A 17,915-nucleotide genomic window follows, 5' to 3' on the forward strand; every position below is an offset into this window, starting at 1 on the left:
TGTTTTCTGGCATGGCAGCTTGTTTAGCAAAGATGTGATTTCTTTAGCATAGCATTTGATTTTACAGTCCATTTTTGAATACTACTCACTTTCCCTTTTTATCTAGGACTTTTCCTTCATGTACAAAGCAACGTTGGTATTCTGTCCACAACAGAAATGCACTTAAAAGAATGCTTGAATTGTTTAGGGGAGAGTAAAGTAATTGCATGTTTCTCATAGTGCATTACCATGACCTGATTGTGCATGAAATATAATTGGATTTTTTTGTTTAACATTAGATAAGCATGAGACCACCGTGGCACAACTGCATGTATATTCATTCTTGAAGCAATTGCACACTTTATTGGCTGACAATCTTGGCATTTTTAGCAAAAACAAAATATAAAGACACAGGACTTCTGTGTTTGAGTTGTTAAAACTTTTGGGGTGTCATCTGATGGAGCCTTCTGGTGGTGAACAATTTTATGATGACCCCGACCTTGGAGGCAAGTTTCAAGATCAAGAGGCCAAAAGGCAGCATGAGTCAGAGCAAAAGTTGTCTAAAATTACCCATAATGCCTTGGAGAATATTAATGTGATTGGTCAAGGCTTGAAGCACCTCTTCCAGCACCAGCGCAGGAGGTCCTCAGTGTCTCCACATGATGTGCAGCAAGCTCAGGTTGATATGGAGCCTGAAATGGATTTGGAAAGCCAAAGCACATGTGCAGAAATTGATGGTATGTCTACCCATCCTACAGCTCTGAACAGAGTTCTTCAGCAAATCAGAGTTCCACCTAAAATGAAGAGAGGAACAAGCTTGCATAGCAAGCGGGGCAAGTCAGATCCTCCAAAGGGAAGCCCTCAGATCAACCGGAAGTCCACCCAGGATATTCATTCAGGTCGACCCAGATCCTCATCAACTACTGATGCTCCTACTAACTTATCTGTGCTAGAGATGGCATCTCCTGTCTATGCAGCTGGTGAAGAGGTTGTGTCAGCAGAAAGGGTGAGTTCTATTTAGAATAAAGTTTGTAGTCTTGTTGCTAAATTGACTTCAAAATAACAAAACTGACTATTCAAATATGAGACAAAGCTAATTCCTTGAGAGTCCTCCATCTGAACAAGGTAACTACATTGAACATATTTCTGTACGGCTAATAAGAAATGAACAGCAGTAAACAGTCAGATTTTTGTGCCTTGTTGGGGATATTAACTTGCAGTGTCTACTTGTATTTTTATTTTAGAAGGTTGCTTGCCAGTGTTACTTGAAACTCCAATCCAAGTAAACTATTTCTATGAAGCCAATAACCCCACTCCATCCTGGAATCTTTCCTCCTCCTCTAATTTCAGCAAATGAAATTATATGCTCATGGTATAAGGTAACCCAGCAGTTCTGCTGTGCTATACAGTTTCATCTGTTCAGGTTAATGTCTTTAGAGAGAATTCTCTTGGTGATTAAGCATTCTGTGTTCCTAATATGTTAATGCATGTTCTTGAAAAACTTTAATTAAATGTGTTAGTCATATTAAGGGGGAGAAATACTCAGTCAGTCTTGTAACCTTCCTCAGTTCTGGTTCTTAGTGCTATGGTGAATTTTGAAAGTGTTCATTATACATACTTTGGAATCAATTCCAGTCTTGAACATGATTTTTTCATTTTATGTAGACTGTTCGTTTCCTTCCTTGAAGGCATGCCATCTGTCTTGGAGAAATATTATTCTGATTAAAATGGTTTGTTAAATTCAAATGATAGCTTGTGTTTTGTTAGATAAATGTATTTTTGGAAACAGGATGGAACATTTTAAATGCTAAATTGATCTAATTAGTAGACAATGCTTGTGCACCAGAAGTTGAGAAAGTATCATTTTGAAAGATGAAGTAAGTTCTGTTCTATGTGTAACCCAAACCTAAGCCCTAGACACTGGAGTGGCAGCAGTAAGCTGTTTGATAACTGTACTTAACAGAGGGAAAGCAGACAAAGACATAACTTAGATCTCACAACAGTAGGCATCGTGAGTGTTTAGACAGCAGAACCACCGGTTACAGTGGAGCGGCTGGTAGTCATTGAGGACTGTGGTGGTGTCCCCTAGTTGCCCAGGAGAGAGGGGTTTTAGTACAAGCATAGCAGCATGGTAATGTATCTGACAGCATGGTGGCATATCTGTAAGTGACCTCATCTCTCTGCAGCATGCATATTTACTGCTAGTGACTGTTGAGGTAGAAGGGTTGTTAAGTTAATATAGACTAGGTATATGTGGAGAGCAAGGAAAAATATGGGTAGCTGTGTAGGAAGGGAGGGATGAAGCCCTTGTGGCACCTGCCAGCTGTGCTAATAGGCAACATTTCAGGTGCTGGGGAAATGAAATAGACATTGGAGCATGTTTCAGATTTTCTGAAAATATTTTATGAAATAAACTGAAAGGCATGGCAGAGTCTAAAACATCACATTAGCTCTAGGTGTAGGCATCATAGTGTGGGCAAATTAGTGTAGCTGAGTGAGATGTTCCAGCAGATAAAGGATAATGATTCCAGAGGCAGGGTCAATTAGTGGCTCAGGGTTCAGGAAGAATAAGCAGAAGAGGCAGAGAGAAACATACAAGATGGTTGCATTGGGTCTGCACATAGAAGAAGCTGTGTGGTATTGGCAGGAAAGATATAAAGGAGGAAAACAGAGCTGGGAACTGAATAATGCTGGCTGGGAGCCAGGATGGTTGAATGAAGCAGAAGGCAAGAATACATTTTTTGTGTACTTTGGTATTCTTGTATTTTGCACATGTTTTTAATGAAAATCACCCACAGGGACTGAAGTGAACAGTAAAATACTGGTGAGAAAAGTGCTTATCTCTTTCTGCTCTTGGGTAAAATTGCACCCCCTCCCCCAGCAGAGAAAAAGGAATCCTTGGTCAAGGCTTCTCTCTCTCCCCCCCCCCCCCCGCCTCCATTGGCTACTGTCCACAGACCAGCTGTGATGACAGCCTTAGGCCTCAGGTTGTACTGCATGTGTTTTAATTGCAAAGTAATGGATGTCAGGAAGCTGTTCTTATTGCTCATGGATGAGATGAAACCTCTCCATGGCAGCTGAAGATATGGGATGGCGTTATGATCAAACACCAGTAATGACTAAATTCTGTAGGCTTTGAACAGCAGCAATAGATGTTGTAAGTTTGTAGATTGAAAAGCATATTTTGTGGCTGTGTGCTTCTAACTACTTGTTAGTTTACTTGTTAGTTTATTTGCTTGTTGCATGACAGGGAGTTTCCCCTCCTCCTCCAAGCTTGTTTCACCTGGAAAGGAAGTTATTGAAAAAAATGGATGTTACATTTAATTGTATGAACGCTTAAAATCAAAAATTCTTTTTTGGGGTGAATTGTAATAGAGATGGAAATGTGAAGGCCTGTGGGGAAGAACTGGGGTGGGGGAATTCTGTGTGTGTTTGTGTGTGTGCTTGTGTGTGTGTGTTCAGTTTTCCTAATGGAAGAACTGGAAATGTCATGGAATACTGAAAAAACTCCTATAATTGCTTTTGAAATGAATGAAATGGTTTTTTAAGACAAAGTTTTAGTTAATTTAGTCAATTCTTCAATAATGTATTAATTGGTATATTTATGAAATTTAGAAGTACTTTTCCTACGAGCAAAATTGTGAATATTCCTAATCTTAGAGATAGCACAGGGTAAAGGAGTTTACAATCTTAGCACATGCGTATTTTTGTCTCTCAGGTAGGAGAAAAATGTTGAATTTTTTGGTAGTAAACAAAAGGGGTATTTGGACAGAAACAGTCTGATGGTCAGAACAGGGCTAGCAACATATCTGGGTATCAAGTTAAACTTTATTACAATGAAGACTCTAATAGTATATGGCCATCATACCTGTTTTTAAAAATTATTTTATATATTATTTACCTTACAATAAATGATCAGCAGTGCCATTATAACTAATATAAACTACCCATTCTAGCAAAAATTGTGGACAAAATTAGTTGATTTGAACATACCCTTGAAAATATATTGCATATATGTACACTACTTCCCTAAATTTTAAGCTGTTTTTTCTTGTTGGTCAAAGATGTTTAATATAAAACAGTTTTTAAAAACCCAAGCAGAAGCTGAAATCATAAAATAATAACCCAAATCAAGCATTTAAAACCAAGTCAGGACAAAGCCTACCTAAAACATACAGCTGTACACTATTATCTGAATAAGAAGAGGAAGTCTTCAATTCAACTGGCAGCTGATTCCATAGGGCTGGGGCTGCAACTGAAAACATTGCTGCCCTTGGCGCTCAGAAGTCACAAACTTTAAAGTGAGAAAACAGTAAACCTTATGAGTGTGTTAAAATCCATCTGGGCTCTTATGAGGTGAAGCAGTTCTTTAAGTGTGTGAGACGTAGACCATAAAGGACTTAAAAGATCAAAACCATTACCTTGAATTAAATCAAGGAGGAGACACATAACTAGTGCAGCAGCTGTAATACTACAGTCATATAGGTAGTCAGCCCTGACCTCAATAGCCCAGGCTAGCCTAATCAGATCTTGGAAGCTAAGTCCTGATTAGTACTTGGATGAGTTGGCCCTGGTTAGTACATGGATGGGAGACCACCAAAGGAGTCCAGGGTCACCACGCAAAGGCAGACAATGGCAAAACACATCTGTTCATCTCTTGAAAACCCTATGGGTTCGCCATAAGTCAACTGAGACTTGACTGTACTTTCCACTGCATGGGTAGTCAGACTACTTCCTATCAACAAGCTGCTACACTCTGTACAAGTTGTAGCATCTGACTTGTAGTTAAGGACAGCTCCACATAGATAAAAGTTATGTTTAGGTTAGTAGCATTGATCAGTGTGGTCAGGTCAGCTGTGCATTCTCTGACTAGATGTAGCTAGCACCAATTCTTGTCTCTTTTTCCATATACAGAACAGGTATGTATCAGGTATATATACAGAACAGGTTCCATATATCAGAACAGGTCAAAGAGCATCCCAAGCACCCCCCCCTTTTGTCTTTTTTTGGGCTTTTGCATTTCTAGATATGTAATTTGCTGTTTTGCTGCTTCATTCTTGTTAGCTCATGCTTTTTGTGACAGCTAAAATATTCTGTCCCATCCCAATTGCTTAGTTAAGGGCTGATTTCCTATCTGGAAACAGAGATATTCAACTTGCTGCCTGAAAGGAGACAAAGTGATGAACTTAATTCAGTAAAGTCTTGGTTTAACAGACCCCCATAGTGATTTTGGACTAGTTACTCATTGGGTAACTTGTTCAAGTCCAATATCTCTCCGCCTAACCCACTTTACACCGATCCTGTGAATTGCATGCCTTGTGCTCCTTAGAAGGTGGGGGGAAATGGGTTTATTTTATTACGTATGAAATTTTATTGCCCTGATTGAATTTTCTGGTATAAGGCATTGGCTCATAGTACCACGACCTTAGGAAGACATGTAACAGATGCTCCTGTGCTGCTGGCCCTGAAACATAAGCTCCACTGCTGGTGGAAAACCAACCATTGACATACAGTCATTGGCAACTGCTCTTTGCTCTTAGTACCAGGGTGTCAGAGTAGCCTGGGAAAAGTCATCTTTCATTACTCATGTACAGAATGGTGAGTGTTGCCTGAAATGTCAGTGCAGATGACAGTTTTTGTTGTTATAGAGAAAGTCAGGTTGCCTGCTTGTGGAGAAGGTGCTGAGTCAAAGTAACCGTGAGAAGCCATGAAGGCAGAAAAAATCATGAATGTTGCTTGCTTAATGACATATTTATTTTTAAACAGGCTAGTATGATTTAAATGCCACAATGGTACTGTCACATCCAAAATGTACTTATCTAACAGAAGAAGAACTTAACTTTGCAATAGGGAGATATCATAGTGCCTTCTTAGAACATGCAGCATTCAGTGTGCCATCCCTCCCCCTCTACTATTTACTAATAATGTTTTCCTTGCTCTTAGTTCTGGATTCTTTTGGGTAGGCAGTTCCAAGGGCAGACCATGTGCTTAATGTTCTGGGTACACTTGACTGGCTATTTTATCTTTAGTTCAGTGATGAATCTGTTACTAGATGTTCCCTACTGCAATATACAGTTCATGCTCTACCTGCAGTAATTTTAAAATTGCTGTTGGAAGATCAAGGTATAGCTACCTCCTGCATCTTTTGGGTTGCTTATTACAGGATGTGTATATAGTTTTGGAGTAGAATGCTTCTGTCCTGGGCAGAAATAAATGGCTAGAATGGTAAGATTCTTCAGACACTTAATATAAGAGAATACAATAGTTACTACTATTATACATTATCTTGTATTGCTGAAGTATCATAATCTCACCTAGTATTTAGGTTTTAAATGCTAAGATGAATAGCTATTGTTTAATTTGTATGTATGTCCTATAGAAATGTATTACTGTTTACGAAATGGCTTTAATGCATCATTTTACTTGTATCTGAACCCAACTAGAAAAGACTCCAGCAACATTTTTATGACCTCTTTTTCTGTATACATGACAAGATTAGCTGGCTGGAGGAACCCCATCCTCCAGGCAGCTAGTTACATTTTTATATTTTTTAATCTTCCTGACCCCTTGGTTGAGGTCATTTTAAACTGATCCTAGTATTAGGCAAGTCCTAGACTGTTTTTGTGTTATGGAGACACCACAGAAAAATAACAGGCTTAATATGGCAGTGAAGCTAAAAGGTTACCTATTTGTTCGATATATCAGAAAATACTTAAGAAAGTGGTTGTTCGTCTGCAAACTTATGGCTCTGTTAAGCAAACTTAAATGGAAACTCTTGTTTTCTAAGAATGAAAATTTCATCTTAAACAAAATGGATTAGAATAGTAGTTCTGTTGACCAGAATAGAGATTCCAGTGGGAAAAGGGCATGGTGTGGCACTTCTGAATGGTTTTGGCATTCAGAAGTGATAATTGGAAGTGGGTTGGGAACTCTGTAACTTCTTCATAGTTCTCACAGTCAATTTAGTCTATGGTAAATTAGAAGCTCAGATAAGTGGCAAGCACAGGCTAGGGCAAGCTGGAAGATTTGTACTGATATTTAGGATTAAGGAAGGATCTGGCAGGTAGTTCTAAAGCTAGGCTAAATGACTCCAGGTCAGATGTATAGAAATAGCTGTTAAAACTGGAGATTGAGAAAGTTACATAGGTATGATATTGAAAATTGGAAGTCACCTAATTGAGCAGGTAGATCTCAGCTTTTGATACATTTAGAGAAGCATCACAAGCCAAATGCATAGTTAGCAAAATGTAGAAGCTTGTTACGCTTCTCCATAAGGCCCAAAGGGGAATGTGTCAACGGTCAGTCTACCCCTGCAATAGAAGCTTACAGTTAGTACAGTTAGCCAAATTTAAAGGTAATGCATGTTCGGCCAGCAGAGAAGTAAACTTGCAGTTTAGATGCAGAATTTTGTCAGCATAAAATATCACACTACTGACTTTGTCTCTTGAAAAGTTGTCAATGGAATGCTGGGAATATAGAACAGCTCCAGATTTTGAATCTCACAGTGATTGACATGAATGTTACTTAACTGAGCTTTTCCAAGGAATGGGGGCCTCAGTGAAGGAGGGTGAGTAAAATTATTCAGATGCAAAGCAAATGGTAGGAGTACAAACCACAGATTCATGGAGGAAGGGACAGGAAACAGAGAAAAACAGATGCAAATTTGATATGACTTTTAGAATACTCTGTGCTAATATTAGATGTATGATGTATTATTATAGAACATTTGGGTCAGTGATGTGTTTTTGTTGCTTTGATTCATTGTATACAGACCACAGTACACTTCATCCTGTCTCCACGTGTTCCATGCTCTGCTTTTGGAGAATCCAGTTTGTCGTTCAGCCACACTATGGTATTGAAGAGTATACAATGCATTCAAAGCCAGCTCATGAATTGATTTCAGTTGATGTTCGTTTCTGTTTCTCTTTTCCACATTAAAACTCTGTTAATTGATTGTTTTGTCAATATAATATTCTTCCAGTACTAGTGAGTTCTGCCCCCCATCACCTTCAGTTCTTAGGTTTTTACTGTTTTTTTTAACCGTCTTGAAAAGCTCTGACTTTTGTTGTCCTATCACAGGATGGGAATTGTTGCTGACACCATACATCTTGAAGCATTCTGTCACTTGCATACCTACTGATTGCTTTTGACTGTAGCTAGTTTAATCAACCAGTCAAGATGCAAAAGCTCAGAAACATTCAGGGGAAAAAACAATTTTGGGTAATGTCTTCCAAGAAGTCTTCGTATGGAAACTAAAAATTCTGGGGAGTTCAGGGATGGGAGTGGGGAACTTCTGTGAAATATTCTCTCTTGGAACGTTTTAATATTTTCTTTTTTAAAGAAAAGATGTTTGTAGTATGAATTTTTATGTAAAACAATCTGTAGCACCAGGTAATTCCTTTGTATGCTCAAATATAGATAACACACTTCTAAAAATATGTCTGTTGTCTAAATATGACTAATTTTGTCCACAATTAATATGCTGTAATGTATATGATATGCTGTTGAAAAATTCAGTTTTCAGTGGTGTAAATTTAACTATATTTACATGGGCTGCTAATCCAATTGACTCTATAAAACAATTCCTGTCCAAATAATACTTTAGTTTACTATTTCAACTTTTTTTTCTTACTTCAGAGCTGGCAAAAACTATACATGCTGAAGTAGCAGAGGGGACAGCAGTCTGCAGCTTTCTTAGTACTGGGTTTAGTCACAGTTTTGCTTGCTGAAGACTAATCATATTCATATATTTCTGAATTCCAAAAAATAGGCCAAATAGTACAATTTTGTATGCTGACCAAGTTACAAATTAAGAATTTTATTTTAAAGCATTAAAATAAATTTGGGTTTCATGAAGGATTGCATATAAATATCTGTTTCTTGAAAACAGCTTCCCCCCCATGGATTAAGAATTTCCAGAAATCATGCTTCTCCAACTGCAGCCTGCGATTGTCTAACATTTCAGATGGTAAACCACATGATAGTTACTACATTGTGCTTTTGAGTGTGTTTTGGCCAGATGAAGTATTCATTGTGTTCATTACCTGCCACAAAATTGCCTCAATACCCAATATGTGTATATAGAGAGATAGTGAAGAGAGACTTCTTGTTAAAATTGAATTCCTTCCTCTGCCTCAAAACGTAACTCATCAAAACTTGGTACAAATACTTTCATTAGAACCTTTGCATCAGTATGAAAAAATCCTTTCTCTTTTGCAGGTGCCTTGTTTGGAAGCAAGTGCTTCCAGTTGCAAGCTGATAACTGAGTTTTGGAATGAAGATAATAAATGCTTTCTACCTTCAAGTCTCAGTCTTGAAATAAAAATTCAATAGAAAAAAAACAGTTTAAATTCTTTTTATTGAAGTTGACATAATTATGTCAGGGTAGCTTGTTACAACACATCACTTAAGACTAAGGGTAATAACCGGTCTTGGCAAGAGAAGTTTGAAGTGGCACTTCTTGGAACAGGAGAACCACCGTCCTCCAGCCTTGTGAAGTGCTGATGAAATCTCCTCAGTTTCCAGGATTTAAAAAGGTTACTTTAAAACTTTTGTTACTTTTAGGGGCTACTACCAACTTGGTGCAATTCTAAAGTTGTTTCCTGATTGTGCTAATAACTCCTGTTAGTAACACAAGCTTATTTGTCTTATGCACTTGAGCCTGTGCTGTTCCTGAATGCCCCAAGACTGCAGGGACCAAACAATTTGTTTGCATTTTTGAACCTGTAGTTGTAAGAATTAATGATATTGCTGCATCACAATGGCTAATCCATCCTACCTGCCTGTTAAAGCTTGATAAAAATACAGCATGAAATAAATAGTGGAACTATAATTTTATAGCTCTTTCTACTTGAGTTGTTCATAGTTCTACAATTTAAACTACCTAAACCAGTTTTCCTAGCCTTAATAAAAGGCTTTCTTGATTTGTTGTACAGGATTCAGTGAACCAAATGAAATTTTCCTGCTACCTTGTTCCAGCCTGCTCTGCCTCCTTGAACAGTGTGATGAAGCATGGGGAGGATACACTGCAGTTGGAGGAGAAGCTTACAGAACTCTTTCTTTGCATGTGCAAGGAGATGTTCAGATTGAACCTAGTATATTTTCATACTTTGAAAATGCTTTAATATGCACATTTTATATTTTGCATTTGAATTGCCAGTACCACTTAGTCAAAATATTTTCTGGTTGACATGTAGCTTAATACTGTAGAATTCACATGTTTTTGTCTAGCTTAGCATATGAAATTGAGTTCTTGTTTTGTAAGAGGACTGCTAGCTTGAAAATGCAAGCAGAATTTTTAGTAACACAAAGGGAGGGTTTTTGAACAGTGAGTACCCTCAAGTGTACTCTTACCTGGGAGAGTTTTGTTCTTAGCGCTTGGCAGTTGGAATAACCATATTTCACTCTCTGAATTTGCTATCTAATCTGTTAGACTTCTGTGCAATCACACATGGCAATCACAATGTGCAGGTCCGCTGATTTGAGCTGTTTAGCAGCATTTTTTACCTCTAGGGGGTGTCTCTCCTCTCCCAGAGTGCATGTGCGGCCGTTTCTTGCTGAAACAGCCCATGCTCTAGGAGAGGCAACGCCCCTAACTCTCAAGTCTTCTTTTGCCACCAGTCTAAGAAGTTCATCTGCTGCACACTCCTCCATTGTTCTTCCTGCTGCATTGGGTCAGGCCTTGCTGTTGTGCCGTTGATTGCCTAATGGAGAGAGTGAAATGAGAGAAAGTTGAATGGAAGACATTTGAAATTCTTCAAATTTGTAAGAATGGCTGAAAAAGTCTTGTTCAGAAGATGCACTCAATATAATACTAAAATGATGAGGACTGATGGGCATTCTCTTTGCCTTATCTGCCTGGACAGAAGAACACAGTGTGAATTCTTGCAAACATTGCCAAAAATTCACCTGCAAGACTCAGGCAGAAAGAGCCACTAGGCTCAAGCCATATTGTGGGAAATGGCCCTATTGGCATTGGCCAGCCCTTCCACCAAAGCCACTAACTCCTCTGCTTTTATAGAGTTAGCTGAGCAATTGGATACGATTCCACTGTCTGTTCCAATGTTGAGGTCCCCAGGCCATTCAGAACTGACATCAACGTCTCGGATCTGGCAACAGCATTTGGCTGCAGAAGATCAGAGCCTGTCAGAGCAGGCTCAGAACCAACAGCATCACTCTGCCTCAGGTTCTCTGAATCCTGCGGATCCAACTCAAACACCAACAATCCAACAGCACTCGAACTCTAGGGAATCTTCAATTGTACAAGCCACAGCTTCAATTGTACAAGCCATAGTCTTGGCTACCCACTTGGATCTGAATATAGAGAGATCCAAAAGGATGGGGAAACAGACTTTGGACTTCCCAGAGCCACCTAGGAAGAAGGCCAGGTCTAAGTCTTGACACTCCTCCAAAAGAGACTTCTGGATAGATGACTAACCTCAAAGAGGAAGTGCATGAGGTCAAAAGCATAACTCCATGCACACCTTCCATACATTCTAAATCTCCATCAGTATACGTTTCCAAGGAAAAGGGTGAACTTCCGAGAATGACCCTGGTTCCGAGACATCAGATTCAGATGCAAGAACCGTATCAACCTTGTTGTACTCATAGATACTCATCCTGATTTCACCAGGAGGTGCCAACAGCTTATTCCATCAGCATGGGAGACCTTTACAAGGCAGAATCAGTCCGATCTACTTTTGAAGGTTTCACACAAACAAAATCACATAGACATCAATACTCTATACTTAAATCCTCCAAGGCTTTTCAGTTTCTGAGTCGGAATCTGAACCTTACCAGGATGAACAGAGCCCAAGCTTACCGTCTGATCCCTCCCCTGATGAGGCAGTGGGTGATGGAGGGTCAGGCCCACCGATGACTTTTGCCTGTATGCTGAACAGATGCTCCAGATAGCCAAATCATTGGACATTGATGTGTCCTCTACTGTGCCTAAGTCAAAAGATAAGTTACTGCAACACTTATATTCAGGGAATCCAGCCAACATTGCCTTCCCCATGTTTGAGGGATTTGTAGAACTGATATCTTCTCTATGCAAGAAGCTGGTGTCTGTTTCACCCATATCCAGAAAGGCTGAAGGCCTTTATAAGGCTAAAGAAGATACATGCCCCGTTCTCTTTACCCATCCCCTGCAGTCATTGCTCATCACCAAAGAAATGCAGTCCAGACATTAACAGGGACCTCATTCCACCCCTGCAGATAGAGAGGGGAGGAAGCTTGATGGACTCGGAAAGATGATATACACTTCAGCAGCCCTCAACATAAAGATCACAAATTATTCAGCCATCATAGGAACTTACCAAATTTTTCTTTGGAACAAGGTGGTGGCATACAATGTTTGTCTACCTGAGGATTAGAGAGCTCTAGTTAAAGTGATTCAAGAAGAGGCATTAAGGCTGTCCAAACAGCAGATTAATGTGGGCAGGAACACAGCCGACTCTTCCACTAGAGCATTGGCATCAGCTATAGTGCTCAGGAGGCATACATGGCTGCGCTTAACAGCATTACTTGTAGAGACATGTAGCAGAGTGGAGGACTTAGCATTCAAAGGCCAAACACTGTTCTTTGCAAAAGCTAACAACCATCCACACTGCATGGTGGAAGCTTCTCACCCCTGAAGAGGTTGTTGCCACGAAACATCAGATTCAAGCTGGCGCTGTATGTTGGGCAACGCGGGTCTGCTGTTGACACCCCGGCTCCACCTGTAAAGAAATACAGAGACATACATGATTATATTCAGGCTTTTCTAATACTTACTATGTCATTCATATTGGAAGCTTACCTGTGGGATGTATTCCTTTTTGCACCTGTACTGCACCTTGTTGATTGCTAAACCTGTATACTTATTGTATGCTTCTTGTTTAATAACATTGATTTGTTTAGTGTGTAAAAAATTTGTTGATTCAGAGGAGAGCTCTTTGCTCCGATACATATTGACTTGATTTTCTTTATTTGTGTTGATTCTTTATACTTATCCTACTCGTGTGGTTTCACCTCCCCCCCCCCTTATTGAATGCATAAGTCATGACAGGGCACCCATCCCTCCTCTAACAAAGATCAGGCTCAGAATCCAAAACAGTTCTGACTAGAACAAGAACAATGTGTAGTGTTTGGTTATAGGCTCACTCCTTTTCATTCAGCTTGGGGTCTGATCACCTCTGATTTATGGATGTTGAAGATCATTGAAAGTGGTTATAAAATCAACTTTGACAGTTAACTGCATCTGAGTCTTCTTCCTAAATTTAAACAGGACTCTTCACCTGCCCAAGCCAGAGAACTGGCAGCGTTATTAGTGAAAGGGACAATAACAAAACATTCCTGCATCTGAATCCCAATTGGTATTTTATTCCAAGTTTTTTCTAATCCAAAAGAAGGATGGTGGCTTTAGGCCAATTTTAGACTTAAAAGAACTAAACAAATCTGTTGAGGTATGGTCCTGCAATTACTTCTGCCCAATTCATGGTTCACTGTGTTGAACCTGAAAGATGCGTACTTTCATATATCTATCGATCCTTCCCATAGAAATGTTTGAAGTTTATGTTTGAGGGAAATACTTACCAATACCAGGTTCTGCTGTTTGGACTGGCCAGAGCCCCTAGAGTCTTCACAAAAGGCATGGTGGTGGTAGCTGCTTACCTTAGAAACTAAGGATGCTCTATATACCCCTATTTAGATGATTTTTTGATATTGGCCCATTCCAAAGATCTTCTGCAACAACAGATGACACTGATAATAGAGACTTGCCATAACTTAGGACTTGTAATAGACTTTAAAAAGTCTGGTCTGAACCCTTCTAGGAGAGTCCAATTTATAGCAGCAGTCATTGACACCTCTCTGAATAAGGCCTTTCTGCTGTCATAGAAGGCACAGAAGATAAAATCTCTAGTGAGATTATTCACAGCCTGTAGATTCCAGTTGGCACTGAAAATTCAGATGCTTTTGAGTCTCATGGCAGCTAGCCAACTTACAAATGAGGAGACTGCAAGTATGGTTTCTGTCAGTCTGTTTTCCAGGGATACATTCACAGGATAGGAAAGACTGTATTCTTAGGGCAGTAATCAGATCTTTACAGTGGTGGTTGATGGATTCCCACTTGTTAGGGAGAGTTGACTTTGGTTCACCCAATATTGAGGTCAGTATCTCCACAGACACTTGATTGAGGAGCTGTTTGCGAGCAATTTTCTATCCACAGCTCATGGTTGGAAAATGAACAGAGGTTGCATACCAGTGTTTTAGAGTTAAGGATGATATGTTATTTACTTATCTCCTTTGCAGATATAGTAAAGGGCAAAAATGTCCACACGACTGCACACACAGTAATGTTTTATATAAACAGTGAGGCAAGACTTCCAAAATTCTGTGCATGGAGGCCATACTCTTCTGGAAATGGGCCAGCAGATAGGGTGTGTCACTTCAGACTGTTCACATTCTAGGAGTGATCAACCTCATAGTTGACAGACTGAGCAGATTAGGCTCCTCCACTCATGCGTGGCCACTGAAAGAATTATACAGTCTACCACTGTTATGACAGTGAAGCTTCCCGGATGTGGACCTGTTTGCGACAAGGGAGAATCAAAAGGCTCCAGAGGGGGATTAGACCTAATGTCCTTAGGGGACATATTTCAAGGAATTTGATCATGGTACCTATTCTATGCCTTTCCTCTATCCCTCTAATTGCTTGAATGGTCGTCAAGATTCAGGCCAAGGGAACAATGCCATGGTAGTGACTCTATTCTGGCCTTTTCAGCCATGGTTCCCTCAGTTACTACAACCAGCCAGAGGTGGATTTCAACAACTGCCTATAGTTCCAGATCTACTCACTTAAAGGGGAGTCCAATATCATGACATACTCAACTCAAACTGACAGCCTAGGTAATTCTTCACTTGGGAGACGCCCTTAAGTGATAGCTGAGGTCATCTTAAATGCAAGGAAAGGCCTTATGCTCATAAATGGGATAAATTAGTTGATTGGGTCAAAGATAAGGATTTAGATCCTTATGATTGTCTATTGGCCCAGGTATTCGAATATTTACTGAAGCTTAAGCAGGATAGTCTATCCATATTATCCATCAAAGTGTATCTAGCTGCTATATCAGTGTTTCATCCCCCTGTAGACAAAAAGATGTTTTTTTCTCACTACACATCTAAATTATTCCTTAAAGGGAATAACATGTTTCCACTTGTATCCCAGATTGTTCCTCAATGGTAACTATATCTGGTTTTAGCAAAACTTATGAGGAAACCCTTGAAGTCTTTAGCTACTTGTCATTTAAGGGCCTTATCTAGGAAGGTGGCTCTTCTAGTAATGATTGCCTCCACCAGGAGAGTAAGGAAACTGGCAGCACTGAGTATGGGCCCACCTTTCCTTAAGATTCACACAGAGAAAGTAGCGCTTAAGTCTAGTCTAGAATTTCTTCTGAAGGTGGTCTCCCAAGTTTCATAGCTCTCGGGAGTTAATATTTCCGGTGTTTTTTCCGTCGCCAGTGTCTGAAGCTGAGAGGACACGCCACACTTTCGATGTACGAAGGGCATTTTCTCTCTTACTTGGATTGTACCATGTCTTTTAAGTCGGACGTTTAGTTGTTTGTCTGCTACACAGGTCCTAATAGAGGAAAAGGGGCTACATCCCAGGTGATTGCTAGGTGAGTCATCTGGACCATCAAGACATGCCACAAAGAGACCAACTTACCTTGTCCTTTAAAAGTCTACATTCATTCTGCCATATCGCAGGCATTCTCGGCAGCATTTCTGAGAGGAATACCTCTGCAGGATATATGCAAAGGAGCCGTGTGAGCTTCAGCTGATACCTTCATTAGACATTACGCTCTAGATATTCTCAACAGGAGAGAAACGGCAGTGGGTCAAGCAGTCCTACAATTGCTGTTCCAGTGAAAACCCTAACCCTCCTCCTTGGGTAAGTGGCTTGCTAATTTCCCATGTGGGACTGCACAGAAGACTGACAATAAAACAGGGCTGCACTTACCTGTAACTGTAGTTCATTGAGGTCTTCTGTGCAGGCACACTTCCTGCCAAACTGTGATCTTCACTACTTACCTGGAGAGCCTGGCAGCTCAGGAGAAACTGAGGGTTGGGGGGTGCCGTCTCTCCCAGAGCATGAGCTGTTTCAGCAAGCAACAGCCACACATGGTCTGGAGGAGGAGAGGCACCCTCTTGAGGCAAAAAAGCTGCCAAACATCTCAGATCTGCAGACCTGAATATGAGCAGGCCTGCAGCAAAACGTATTCAGGAAATGAAGCGGTAACAACTTCCCTTCCTCCCTGCTTGTTCATGTGTTTCATTTTGGTTCTTAGTGCACAGTGGCAGCTCAGGCAGGCATAAGGCCGTCAGCTGCAGGTGGCAGCATCTGTTACTTGTTTCCCTAATGACAACCAACCAATCAGATCCCAGAGGTAGAGACTGAGCCCTAGTGTAGTGTAACTCCTTTGGCAGAAAAGGGAATGTCCTTGTTACATGTGGTTGCATTTTGTCTTCGGCGCCTCCTGGGCAATGGTATTGGTATTAGCATTGAGTGACTCCAGTTTTCAAAAGGCTTGCTTTGTGTCAGTGAAGAAAGCAGCAGGCAGCATTGTGCCATTGCCTCACCAATCCCTTTCTGTGTGCTTTTACACACAATGCAAGGAAAGGCCAACAATCTTCCATGTGGGCGTGCACATGCAGGTTTAAGGAAGAAACCTCCTCCAGCCTATAAGTCCCTGGCTGCTGCAAAGGCTTGTGTTTTGCAGATTAAGGTGAAAATTGGAAGTAATAAACAATGATTAAAGGAAAGCCATGCCAAGGAGGATCCAGGCATGTGTGGACCAGGTTGCCCAATAGTGGCTTTCTGTTGCTGCTATCCTTTGCTTAGGTGCCACCTCTGTGACTAAGAAGTCCTTCAGAGATAATGGGTAAAGGAGTGTCAGCAGAAACTTTACCCCGCCTGGAAAGACTTCTGTCTTTTCTAGGCTCTTCTAATTAAAACTGTTAACCCTGGGTTAAAGAATGGGAGAGAAGAGACTTAGCAGATCTATGCATGGTCTCTGCATGGTCTCAGCAAACTTTCCAGATTAGTATTGCATGTTAGATCTGGTTAGATTTTTTTGTTTCCTGTCAAACTTTACTTTGCCTTTAATTCAACACCTTCTCCATTCAACTCTAGATTAATGGTTTTAGTCAGAAAGGGAGACTGGGTGACCTGTCCTGTCTCCCACTTTTACTAGTAAAAGATAGAAAGAGTCATCCTCCTTCTGCTTCCCTTCCCATGAAGGAAATCAAAGATCCATCTCTCATACAGTGTGATTTTTTAAAAAATTTTACTGTGCAGCACTGGTTGGCAATGTAGTGCTCTCCACTGCTTTGTCAGCCAGTTTCATGCCATTGTGTGTGCTTTCCGACACTCACCTTCTTGGGTCCATTGTTGTGTGTGTGTGTGTGTGTGTGTGTGTGTGTGTGTGTGTGTGTGTGTGTTGTATATAAGAAGAAACTCATTGGTTCAATGAGTTTTTGGACTAGGAGGATAACAGATTGTAGGAGGGTAAATTTGTGGTTTTTGGTTAAGTGGAATAAAGTCTTGTTTCTGAGCCCCACCCTAAAAAGAACAGCATGTGCGTGCATTTCTGTCCAACACTCACCTTGTTGTCTTTCCCCTAGGGTCTGTAAATGTTGAACCTGTTGTGTGTTCAAACTTGCTGTGTTGATGATTTGAGGAGAGGACTCTGTTCTGTACAATTTTGGTGCATTAAATGCAAAAACGGCTGCCTCATTGTCTGAACCCCTCTTGAAAAGAAAAGCATGTGTGTGGTCATGTGCAGTCAACACCTACCTTGTGTGCACGCAACTGGCTGATAATGAAAAACCCAAACGGATTAGATCTAAACTGACACTGGCCAACCCAGAACAAACCAATAAGGAAACAGAGTTCA

At 40.4% G+C, this 17,915-nt stretch overlaps 1 protein-coding gene across 1 annotated transcript in view; it reads left to right on the top strand.

Annotated features, from left to right (window-relative positions):
• Positions 1-282: 282 nt before the first annotated feature.
• TMCC1 (transmembrane and coiled-coil domain family 1) overlaps positions 283-17,915 on the top strand; it is a 156,695-nt gene continuing 139,062 nt past the window's right edge. Inside the window, exon 1 of the mRNA XM_054977091.1 lies at positions 283-985. Within this exon, the coding sequence (XP_054833066.1) occupies positions 437-985 (549 nt within the window). The 5' untranslated portion in view covers positions 283-436. The remainder of the gene's footprint in view (positions 986-17,915) is intronic.

The sequence above is a fragment of the Eublepharis macularius genome, chromosome 4, assembly GCF_028583425.1.
Source record: "Eublepharis macularius isolate TG4126 chromosome 4, MPM_Emac_v1.0, whole genome shotgun sequence".
Taxonomy (NCBI): Eukaryota; Metazoa; Chordata; class Lepidosauria; order Squamata; family Eublepharidae; genus Eublepharis; species Eublepharis macularius.